The following is an 11,966-nucleotide window of genomic DNA, read 5'->3' as shown; positions in this document are numbered from 1 at the left end:
GGAAAAGCCCTTAAAACTGATATAATAGATAAACCCATTTCCTGTTCAATGACAGATGCCACGTCACTTTTAAGGGCCATAGATTTAGTGGTTTCGAGAAGAGATCACGATAAAAATATAGTAATGGCTAATCTGGATGAATGGATCCCACATGTTTTGGTTACTGCTGTTCAATTAGGCATTGTTATTCCCATAAAATTATTTATAATTATTGAAATTTTACTTCCTATATCAAATGTATACACCCTATTTATTATAAACCAAAATTATTTTAAAATATTATTTTCTATAGCTACCTTTTATATTTTATAGTAAAATAAGTAATTATTATGGTATATACTACCATTGAGGCATGAAATACGTTTTTTTTTTATTTTATGTTTTTCCACTCTCTTAGACAGCTGGACATACCTATTTTTAAGGGATTGTCGTTACTGTATTCATGAATACATGGCGCGAATACATGTGAATACATGCGCGTACAACTGTATTCATGAATACAGCAGCGCGAATACATGTGAATACATGCGCGTACAGATGGACTGCCCTGATTTTAGGCGTTTTTTGTTACTGTATTCATGAATACATGGCACGAATACATGTGAATACATGCGCGTACAGCTGGACTGCCCTGATTTTAGGCACTTTTTACTTATGTATTCATGAATACAGCAGCACGAATACATGAGTGTACAATTGGACTGCCCTGATTTTAGGCGCTTTTTGTTACTGTATTCATGAATACATGGCGCGAATACATGTGAATACATGTGCGTACAACTGGACTGCCTTGATTTTAGGTGCTTTTTAGTGCTGTATTCAAGAATACATGGCGCGAATACATCTGAATACATGTGCGTACAGCTGGATTGCCCTGATTTTAGGCGCTTTTTGCTGCTGTATTCATGAATAAAGCAGCGCAAATACATGTGAATACACTACCGTAACAACTGAATAGTAGTTATAGGAATTAATTATGTATATGGTAGCTATATAAAGTTAATAGCCACTAAATAATAGTGGTTTCTGAAAATTCCTCATTAAGTAAAGCTCTTCTAGAGATTTCAACCGCGGTTTTTGTACCCGTTTCCTCTTGACAATCTAATGAATAAAGACAACGCTTTTGCTTGTTATTACTTCTTCTGTCCAAATAGGAATAATAATGTTCGAAGGATAAGACTTAACATAATTCAATTCTTAATATAAATTTAGATATGTATGTTTCAATTTTGTTTAAAATAAATTTTCTTATAAAATAAATTCACATATTCAAAAACTTACGAAGTCACAGTAAATATCATCGTCTGCAGTTAAGTATTTAAAAGAATTATAACGAAGATTATTGACTATTTAAATAATAATACGTAGCATATTTTTAAACCATGGATGGTATTAGATCTTTTAAAATAAAAAACTGAAATGTTTAATGCAATGCTATGGCATCTTAGATATGAACGGGTACAAAACATCGTAACCTAAAGGAGAATAAAGTTGACCACTTAAGGGTAATACCTTAGTGGTAGTATCTTTCACTCTATTTCAATTTCTGTGATGTAATTTAATTGAAAAACGAGTTTAAGCTACAATTTTTTTGTGGAATTTTTACTTTTAAAAAATATAATGGTTTTTTATCTGTGAACATAGAAGTATGTTAAAATATAAAACTATTTTAAATCACTTATGTATTTGAAAAAAAGGAGAATAAAGTTGTCCGCAGCCAGATATTAGCCTTTGTTTTACTAGTATAATACTTAAACAAATCATACACATTAGTCAACACGTGATTGGCTCAAAAGGTGTCCTCAGATTGGTTGTATAAGAATGGCCCTTTCTGGACTCACTTTGTCCAAAACGACACCTTTAACAACCAATCTTCGCCATCGGCCACCGGAAAATGTCCAACGCGCCTCCGCGTTTCTCATGCCTATTACAGATCTGACTTTTGGACGAATCTCAACTGTTAATCTGATCCGATTCAGTTATCCTAGATTTCTATCAGACCGTAATATCGCTGCACTCAAAAGTCCGATGGCCGAGGAAGCGAATAAAAACAGCTCCATAGAGTCAACGATGAATAATAAAGCCGAGTCGGAGAAGAATCAGGAAAAATCAAAGGTCACGATTCCGCCGCCGCCGGAGAAGCCGTTGCCGGGTGATTGTTGCGGCAATGGATGTGTTCCGTGCGTGTGGGACATGTATTACGAAGAACTGGAGGAATACAATAAGCTTTACAAGAGCAATCCTGATGTTAAGCCTTCTTAGGTTTGATTTGGAAACTAGAATTTGTATAATCAGCTCAATTCATATAAAGTGTTGTTTGCTATCTTCATTAAATGACAAATTTACAAGCAGGCAGATACTGTACACAAAGAGAAAACTTTGTAAACTTCACCTTGTGCTCTGGAGAATAACAACTCTCTCCCTTTATTGATCACAAGTTGTTATCTGCTCTAATTTCCCGATTTTATCCCGTGGCTTGGAAATTAGTTTTGGCAAATACTATGACTCTATGAGCAAGATATGAAAACAAATTGAAATTAGAAATAATACTGAAATTTTGTGTAACAAGATTAGAATTTGATGTAGTATAACAAAGCCAAGGCAACAATTAAGTGGAATGTCAGTTTACAGAAAATTTTCAAGTTTCCGAACTAATCTGAACAGATTGCTTTACATTTTGAAGCAATCCGAATAGTTGTAGTGTTAGGACAATAAAAACTTACTTGATATTTACACTATATCAAAAATATACGATATGTATTTTTAATACACTCATTTCTTATTTTAATTTTTAACTATCAAATTTAAATTAGTTGATTTGGTATACATATTTAGTGCGGGTGGATATTTACCATGATTGGAGTATCTTGTTAGGAAAGATCTTTAAAACACGAATGTAAAAAACAGAAAGTATAGAAACATTCTTGGAATTCTCCTAAAACTTGTACCTCCAGGAAATTTTGTTCCGAAAATGGCACATTTTGGTTAAAAATTCTTATTAGTCACATTTGGGGGACTCATTAGCTAATGCCTTTGTTTAGTGACTGGCCTAAAACTCAAAACCCGCAGCAGTACAACTTGTATTTGTTTATTTAGAGCATGTTTGGATTGACTTAAAAGAATAAATAACTTTTAAGCAAAAAAAAAAATATTTTTGATTTGTTTTAAACAATTTTAATTTATTTTAAGTACTTTTAACTTTGCCAAACGCTAAAAAACACTAAACAGAGCTTAAAAAGCTTATATGAGAAGCTTAAAAGCCAATTCAAACCCATATTACTTTTTCTCTCATGAGTTTCACACGGCTTTTATTACCTTTCTAACACGGGACCCCCTCTTTTGTTTGTTTGTTCTCATTGTTTTTTTTTTTTTGTTTTTTTCGGTCCCTTTACAATTTATAATTTAAGAAAATAATATTTTTAGATCTCTTACGTGTAAAAGATAAATTTCTTACGTGTAAAAGTAAATCTCTCGTTTAAAAAAAAAGGTAAGATCATAAAACTAAAATCAAATTTATAAACAGCGGACAAAACCAATTGAACCGTTCCGAATCAAACTATTTTTTATATTGTAAAGTTCGGTTATGAAGTATACACATTGTGGTGTGTGTACTAAATTAGTATCACGTTTTTTGTAGCACAATACTGATAGTAATAATTTACTACTTCCCAGAAAGAGTTATACCAGTTACCAGATACAGTACCAAAACCTGTATAAGTAATAAATGGGCTCATTCACTCAAACCTAAAATTCAGTAAATCATAAAAAGCATTTTTTAGGTCCAAATTAAAGGCCCAAAAGTTAATTTTTCGTTGCTGTCGGGTTTCCGGTCTTTACAGTAAAAATGGCAGTCAACTCCTCCGTCATGATTCACATCAACCCGGCGGCTCGGTTAACCAAAATAGAAAACCGGTGCTTCAGACAATGTTACAAACTTCCTACTAAACCCGGTTTCCGGTTTCCCATTCCCAAAGCACGTGACCTCTCCAAAATCTCCGTCGTGGAACAGTTCCGCAACCGCGTGGAGAAAACCGCCGACGAGATCCGCCGTCTTCGGGTTTCAGCTGAGGCTCAAAAACCCCTCTTCCTCACTTTTTTCTCCAAAACTCAACAGTTTATCGAACGCTTTACGGTTCGTGAAGTTGAAAACGAGAAAATGGCGCTCAAGCGTAATTTGCTTATGATGATCGCTGTATTTGGAGTAATGGCGATGGTGAAAGGTCCAGCAGAAGCCCTAGCTTCTAGTTCTCCTTCTGCTTTTGTTCAAAATGTCATATATTCTAACAAGATCGCCATCTTCTCCAAATCCTATTGCCCGTAAGTATCTCTGTATGATTAAAACCAAGAGTTGATTAGAACTTTTTAACTTTCGTAGTATAGTGTAAAGCCTGCAGATGAAAGAGATCATCTTTTATTTACTTTCTAAGGGTTTCTATTCTGCTTTGCCAGTAAATTGGGAACTGGTATCTCAGATTTCTGTATCAGACAATTTGTTTTTAAAATATCAGCCCTATCCGGGCTAGCTTGGGCGCACATGGACTAATCACTAGATTCTCTGTCTAATAAGACATGTTGCTAAGATAATCCTAGTCACCAATGTCAGAGCTGATGACTCACATCAAGTGTTTGTTGGACAAATTTTCTAGACATCCACTGCCTTCTATTCCTCTTCAATATTGAAACCTGAAAATAATAATCAGACCTTTCATTTTGGCAAAGAAGGAACGTAGTGAGTAACCAACCGATTTTAATAGCTGAGCATGTGATTTACGATGTTCTATATGCTGCTTGGAACAAACATTATGCTTAGACAGGATATGTATACATGAATAAGATTAAAGATAACAATGGATTTGAGGCATCATAGGCTGTAGTGGTTCTGTATCCTGCCACATCTTTATGCTATGCCTTGTTTTATTTAATTCTCAGCTGGATCTCACATTTATCTTGACAATAAAAAGAAAAAAGAATCATAAAATACCTTGTGTCTGAGACTTTGAGCTAGCTTTTTAAGTGCATGTTGATGTTTGTAGTTTACTTCTCCTGCTAATTTGTATTGTCTTTCGACAATAGGTACTGCAAGCGTGCCAAACACATCTTCAATGAACTTCAAGAACAACCATTTGTGGTGGAGCTTGATCTTCGAGGTGATTTATTGTCAATACCCCTCCCATGGAACCTGTAGAAAGAAATGAAAATAAAGTGGAATACTTGAAAACAATTAATGGAAAAAAACAGAGTTTTTGTTGACTATTTGATTGCCTATCTGGGTTAGTCTACATTGGTTGTCACATCTAGCGCTGGAATTAATGGATTTGTTTCAAACTTACCATATATCTGCTCAGATGATGGCGGTCGTATTCAAGATGTCCTTTTGGATCTGGTGGGCCGCAGCACAGTCCCGCAAGTGTTTGTGAATGGGAAGCATATTGGTGGTTCAGAGGGTAGGCCTTGTGATTTCAGTTGTCTGATTCCTGTTCTCCTGACCTGATATTTATCAGCTTGTAACACTTGATTCATTTTGTTTTTGTGATTTTCATTTTTTTTGGGCTTCTTATTAGATCTTCAAAATGCTGTCAAGAACGGTCAGTTGCAAAGTCTACTTAAGAAAGAGTAAAGTACTGCAAGTCGAGAGATTCAAGCATCTTATCTGAATTCCTGAAGCTACAATGCATTCATGGAGAGCTTAGTTTAGTTTGGTAGGTCCAGCTCTAAACTAAAATTTGTATGCTACTATGCTGTTCGTTTCGTTTCTCATGCTGAAAAATGGGTATTTGGACAAACAACAAGGGATTTGAACTTAATTCAAATGCATATGTCCTTCACTAGCTATAACTGCAGTGTGCACTGTGCAGAGACAGCAGGTTGTTTACAAATGAACAAAAGTAAAATGGAATAGGATAACAAGAAGCGTGGAATTAGAGAAATCCTCTAGTATAGACTCTGCTCCAATTCCAGTTATGTTGTTCAAATTTCATACTTTAGAAGCTAATTTTATGTGCATCTGGATTCTAGAACCCGTGGATACAAATATTCACAGAAGATTATTATCTGAGCGAATGGCAGTATGAAAAAGCTTGTGTAGATCCGCATTGTAACAATTATAGAGACATAAGAGTGAAGAGATGCCATGCTTGGCACATAAGGAAAGCTGTTAACTCAGATCCTTTGTATTCATTTAGAGAAATATCCGTCGGCCTAATCTGTTGCATTTGTAATTACTGCTAAATGCCATTATTCATGAGCTCTGCAGACCCATTCACATTTCAACAAAGTCTATCTTTGTCAAAGCAGCTCATAATTTTTTTTAAACCAATCTTATAGCCGACCCAACCAAATTGGTTGAGGAAACCTGTCTGCTGCTAGAAAGACCACTTTTTGTCCAATTTTCGTGCGTTAAGCATGCCGTTAGCATTTATCTTAAGCCAAGATAAAACTTACTATGGGATTCATAGTTGCGTTACTTATAACGTCTTTATCCGTATACAAAGTGGATTCAGTGTAGCCTTTTGTTCAAAAAGGTATAACTTGTATCAATGTGCTTCAAAATAGCCCTGAGTTCGCTCCAAAAAAAATATAGCCATCAAAACTCAGTGATCAGGCACTCACTCCTCCAAGAGCGGTTTGTCCTTTTTGTTGACCTTCTTAATGCAAGATGTCTTGGACAAAACTGAAGTTGGCGAGTCTCGAAAAAATACAAACAACCCGCGGAGGAAAAAATAAAAGCGACTAAGAAGGAAAAAAGAAAAATGATATAGGACTACGAGACATGCTTGAATGCATCTGTATGCTAAATGTTACATTAACCTTGCAATTAATCAATAACAAGAGCTGCGGCATTTGCCGGCAGCACTTTGCCTTCTTTATCTATCAAAGAATAAATAAATAACTATAAAAAATAAAAATAAAAATAAATAACAAAAGCTACGGTAGCAGCTTCTTGCCTGCTCGCAGCATTACATGAGGAACTTTAGGCTACAAAAATAGAATTGCTTGTTGTGCTTGCTACAGAGTAAAAACTACAGATTTAGACAATTTTAGGATTCTCCCGACTTTGTAGTCAGGTTGGTGCAGCAGAAGCGCTTGGCCGCCACAAAGTTTTCTGTGCACTTAGTATTCCAACTTGGTTATGGGAGATGGTTTTCCGAATTTCCCAATGCAGAGACTTGAGTAAGTTCTCTACTTCCTTAGTTGTGGCGGAGTCATCACGGACAATCAAGTAACCTCCAGGTCTAACTATTCTGTCAACCTCTGCTAACACTGCAATAATTTTACACCTACAAATGCCACATGAAAGTCTAGGTCATGGTACACGAACCATTTTCAAACAGGACAAGGTTCTACTCCATAAAATACTATTACCTCTTCTTTAACTGGGAGAAAAGATGATCAGCATGTAGAAGATCGTATGTCCTTGGGTATGTACTGAAGGATTCACACCAATCATGATAAATCCCAAAAAGACCACGTTCGTATATTATAGGAAGTGTATCTGGAGAGTTGACATTCACTACATTCAACACCCACAGTTTGAGATCTCTAAGTGCTGCAGCAAACCTGTTAATAGGAGCCTTTTATCAGTACTCTTTTTGGTGCATAACCAGAGGTAAGAAGAGAGAAGTTAGTTACCCTCCATATACTGCTCTCATGTCCATGGCATTTCTCACATTTGACCAGCTGATTCCCAGTCCATTCATATACACCTTGCTTACCAAACGTTTCCAATGTTCCAAATCTGCTGCAAAGTCATCTGGAGCTGGTTTTCCATAAATTCCAACTTGTGATTGGTTAAGCCAGTATGGAGGGGTCTGTAGTCGCTCAGGCCACTCTACAGGCCACCGATATCCTCTTTCCTTTTCTTCACTCGGCACCCTATGTATACATGAATGGAAGGCAACATACCTGAAATGTGTAATCCAATTTCATTAAAAGTTGGTAAGCAGTTCTCAAGAATATGTGGAAATTATATTCTTACATATTCTTTGTAGATATTGCAAATGTTATTGGTAGGCAGATTTCACTGAGTAAACAAAATCTTGTTGGAGGACAAATTCTTAGTCTGTTCTTACAGTGAGCTTACCAGGCAGCATTAGGATCATCATCTGGTTTACACATTGAGGGTTTGTTTTGTTTTCTTTGATCGTAGCAGTCATTTGTGTCTGGTTTGTGGTAGATAGCAACACCAACGGAGTTTAGTTTGTCCTTCTTTATGGTTATAAGCTCCCAACACATGGACACCGTCAGATTAGACATTGCTGTTAAGAGAACCGCAAAACAGCAAAGGTGTTAATTTTACTCTAAACGACATTTAGCGAAAGGAATGAGTAGGATCTTACCCTTCCATATCTCAACATCTTCTTCAAGAGTTTGGTACACAGGAGTTGCAGACCAGGCAAAGTAACCTCCGGGGCGAAGTACACGATTCAGTTCCAGGAGAAGAGCACCACCTTCATCGCATATTTAAACTTTATTAACGAATCTATATGATAACTCAAAGGCAGAGTCTTAATGAGGACTTGAATGTTGAAATAACCCTATATATATATATATATATTGTCTAGGAAAAACCTTCTTCATGCCAAGGGACTCTGCAGCGTGCACAATGCACAAGGTCAAAAACTCCACTTGGAAATGGCAACCTCTGAGTACCCATCACTGCAGATATTGCAGGTATTCCCCTTTCTAGGTGCAAATTGAACTTGCGCCTCATGTTCATCTTTAGGTGCGAAAGACATTGCAAGAACATCTCTCTCAAAAAGATAACCACCAAAACTAGCGACTCCACAGCCAACATCTAATACTACTCGAGTGTGCTTTCCCCATGCTATATCCGGAACTGCCTACAACCAGTTGATTGAAATAAATCTTCAGCATCATTGAATTGTCAAAAGTAGTACATATCTTCTTCTAGTAATTATTTTTAAGATGTCCTTTTAATTTTTGGGTTGATCATCCTATGATATTATTGAGTAGAGGCCATGAGGAAATGTTTAGTCATTATCTTGATGTAAAGTTAATGTTTAAAAGATAAATATATTGTTGTTATTATTATAGTTTTTGGTGATGGATAACATACCTCTTGTACAAAATCAATGTAATGCAATGCTCCGTGGATAAACTGAGTACCTCCACCTGGGAAAGTCAGGAATTCACCAGAGACCTTCACCCAGTTTTGGTGCCCCTTCACCTCTGCTAACAATGTATGAGGCACATTATGGTACCATATCTGGATAAAAGCAGAAAATTCTTAAAAGATTAACATTTTTGGGATACATATTAAGTAACAAAGTACTTCTGAATAGACACCTACCTTATCTCTGCTTTTAGGCCACTCAATTGGTGTCTTGTATCCCTGAGGCAAGGGGACAAGGCAGGTAGGAGGTTCCTGAGGACAGTGTCTTTCGCGATGTTCATAATGCTTTGTGGTTTTTAGCTTTTTTATTGCTTCCTCGTTGTCTAAACATGGTATGTAGTCTGCACCAGCTGCCACCTTGCACAGCTGCCAATTCTGTTCTGGGACACTGCTGTCTTTGTTATTTGATCCGACTGTTCGTCTTTCTTTCTGGTTAACTGAATGATCAGCTTGTGTCGACCAGGACTTCTTTGATTCTTTAGACTCTTTTGGTACAATGGTTTCAGTCTTGTGATTTTCAGTCTTCAGAACAGGTAGGTTATTAGTTAAGTTTACGGGAGCCTTATGATCATGTTGAATCTTAACATCTTTTAATATAGGTGCCTCGTCATGTTTAATTTGATCTTTACTCGTTACTCCTTGAGTTTGTTCTTCTGATTGTTTCTGTTGCTGTTGCATTTGGTCATCTTCCTGTTGTTGATGCTGCTCTAGTCGTTTTTGTTGCTCTTGATCTGTCAATATGTTCTTGGTGTTATCTGTTGAAACTCCATGGGCATCATTTCCTGAATCCAACGACACGTCCTCTTCAGCCTTATCTTTTCCTAGGCTTCCCTTATCTTTAGATTCTTTTCCGGTTGTTGTCTTTCCGATTCCTGCAGTTATTTGCTCAGCTTCTTGCCTGTGAGTGATGGAACTTTCCTCAGATGTTTGTGTCTCCAATAGTTTCTGCTTCTCTTGCTCTTCAACAGATTCGGTTCCATGCAACCCTTGAGAGTGCTCTACAGCAGCTAGATTTGCATTTTTCTTCTCATCTTCTAGTTTTCCATTTTCACTAGTTTGCAATGATTCACCATTCCCGTTTAAACTATCTCTACCACCAGAATCCTTTGTAATGTCTGATGAGACATCTGTCTGGGGCTTGTCATTTTCCCTAGTATCCTGAGGTCGGTTAGCGTCATCAGGCTTAATGGCATCATCAGGAAGGTCTCCTTGTGTGTCCTTAAAAACAGGAGGTGTTCTTCCATTGTTAGAAATGGTCTTGTGGGCATCCATAATGGTGGAGTCAAGAGAAGAAGACGCGGAAGTGGAGATGGTAGATTCGGTGGATGTTCGAGTGGTGGATTTGGGAGGAATAACAGAGGTGGAGGTGAGAAGCCATACGCCTAAAACACATAATGATACAAAGATGATAGTAGTAATAGTTGATGAGTAGGAAGAACTGGATGGTCTTCTGCCCAAACGAGCTCTTGCTGTTGGCATGTTTGTTGTGATTTGGATTACATCCAATTTGCTACTTCTTGTTTTTGGTTTTTGCAATAGCCTTTATGTTGAAGTTGGTAATAGAAATGAAAGCAAGAAGTGAGATGAGACTTGAGAGGATTCAGTTTGTTTTGTGGAGGGAGATGAAAGGCAGAGAGAGAGAGAGAGAAATAGTCCAAGTTGGATTATTAAAGATCCAACAGAGTAGGGAAAGGAAACAACTTCTTACATTCATTTAATTCCTTGAATTGGGGAGGGGAACTTTTATTATCTAGCTCTTAACAAAAAGGTTGAATTACCTAAATGCCCTTCTAAATAATTTAAATGTTTTATTTATACCAATTTTTTTAAATAAATACCAAATTTATTTGAAGGGATGTGATCTTTCACATTAGTCAATAATGCTTAAAATAGTGTCTACCGATTCCCATTTGATTTTGTCTTTCAACCGTTGGTATCTTTTAGAATAGAGAAACAGTTGGCTTACTATTCAAATAAAAAAAAAGGCCTTTGTTTCATAACTCACACAGATATATTCCAAAGGAATAGAAGACGAAGAGTGTTCTAACTTCTTGATAATAAATAAGTATGTATTTATATACAGTTAAGCGGAGCGACTTAAAAATGCACCCCGAGTACTTAGTCTCATCAGCAATTCTATAAAATTCATCATTGAAAGGTATTATTGTCTTATTGTTTATCTTTTTTTGTTATTAAATTGCGCTCATACCTTTCTTTTGACCTTTTTATTTAACGTTTAGTCGAGTCTTCAAATTCTAATTCACAAATGGTTGTGCTAAAGTTCTGCACATATATTTAGATGATTTAAAGTATTTAACTTACGAAAAAAATCTATATTTTTTTTCTATTGGGTGATCATTATTTTAAGAAGTGGAAAAAGAAAATGATTGTTGTATCTATCTATTGCTTTCTGCTTTCCTTCTAGCTTTTTATTTAGACAATGCTTTCCTACTGGCTTTAGACAAGACGACGCAATGTTTGCATTTTGCAGTATAAGTCATTTATTTTTAAATTCAAATTAAAAACTATTTTGTGCATAGATCGTTCATCTCTAAATTCAAGCAGCAATTATGTTCCTTTAACAGACAGATTTTGAAACTAAACAACAAGTAGTAAACTTCAATTTTTATACTTTTGTGAATTTAAAATCAGATTAAGAGTATTTATTATACAAAAGAGTCGGTCTCTTTCTTTTTTCTTTAAGAAAATAACCCAAAAAAAAAAATTGTACCGCTCGCAATAAATAATTACTACTCATATTATCTGTATTTAAAAGTTGTTTTCATATTCAAGTTCCCTATATATCGAATAGCCTATTAAATTGTGTTTTAAT

The 11,966-nt window shown here is 36.0% G+C and overlaps 2 protein-coding genes across 2 annotated transcripts; one reads left to right on the top strand and one right to left on the bottom strand.

Moving 5' to 3' along the window:
• Positions 1–3,740: 3,740 nt before the first annotated feature.
• LOC107776599 (uncharacterized) lies at positions 3,741–5,829 on the top strand. Its single transcript, XM_016596513.2, has 4 exons — positions 3,741–4,317; positions 5,074–5,147; positions 5,346–5,444; positions 5,562–5,829. The coding sequence occupies exons 1-4, from the start codon at positions 3,845–3,847 to the stop codon at positions 5,615–5,617; spliced, it is 702 nt and encodes a 233-aa protein (XP_016451999.1). The 5' UTR covers positions 3,741–3,844; the 3' UTR covers positions 5,618–5,829.
• Positions 5,830–6,771: 942 nt separating this feature from the next.
• On the bottom strand, positions 6,772–10,820 carry LOC107776608 (putative methyltransferase PMT27). Its single transcript, XM_016596521.2, is given in 9 exon segments — positions 6,772–7,277; positions 7,363–7,557; positions 7,630–7,902; positions 8,081–8,255; positions 8,337–8,447; positions 8,569–8,686; positions 8,688–8,840; positions 9,077–9,226; positions 9,311–10,820. Coding segments are annotated over 9 exon segments (2,694 nt in total). The 5' UTR covers positions 10,613–10,820; the 3' UTR covers positions 6,772–7,060.
• Between the last annotated feature and the right edge of the window lie 1,146 nt (positions 10,821–11,966).

Source organism: Nicotiana tabacum, chromosome 17 (assembly GCF_000715075.1).
Source record: "Nicotiana tabacum cultivar K326 chromosome 17, ASM71507v2, whole genome shotgun sequence".
Lineage (NCBI taxonomy): Eukaryota > Viridiplantae > Streptophyta > Magnoliopsida > Solanales > Solanaceae > Nicotiana > Nicotiana tabacum.
The sequence above is the reverse complement of the archived record's forward strand: the minus strand, read 5'-3'. Positions and strand labels throughout refer to the sequence as shown.

What these genes read in the sequence shown, in the direction of transcription:
- LOC107776599 (XM_016596513.2), top strand. Translation starts at nt 3,845, where the DNA reads ATGGCAGTCAACTCCTCCGTCATGATTCACATCAACCCGGCGGCTCGG. An exon ending in TTCTCCAAATCCTATTGCCC is followed by an intron (nt 4,318 to 5,073) that starts GTAAGTATCTCT and finishes TTTCGACAATAG; the next exon opens with GTACTGCAAGCGTGCCAAAC. An exon ending in GGTGGAGCTTGATCTTCGAG is followed by an intron (nt 5,148 to 5,345) that starts GTGATTTATTGT and finishes ATATCTGCTCAG; the next exon opens with ATGATGGCGGTCGTATTCAA.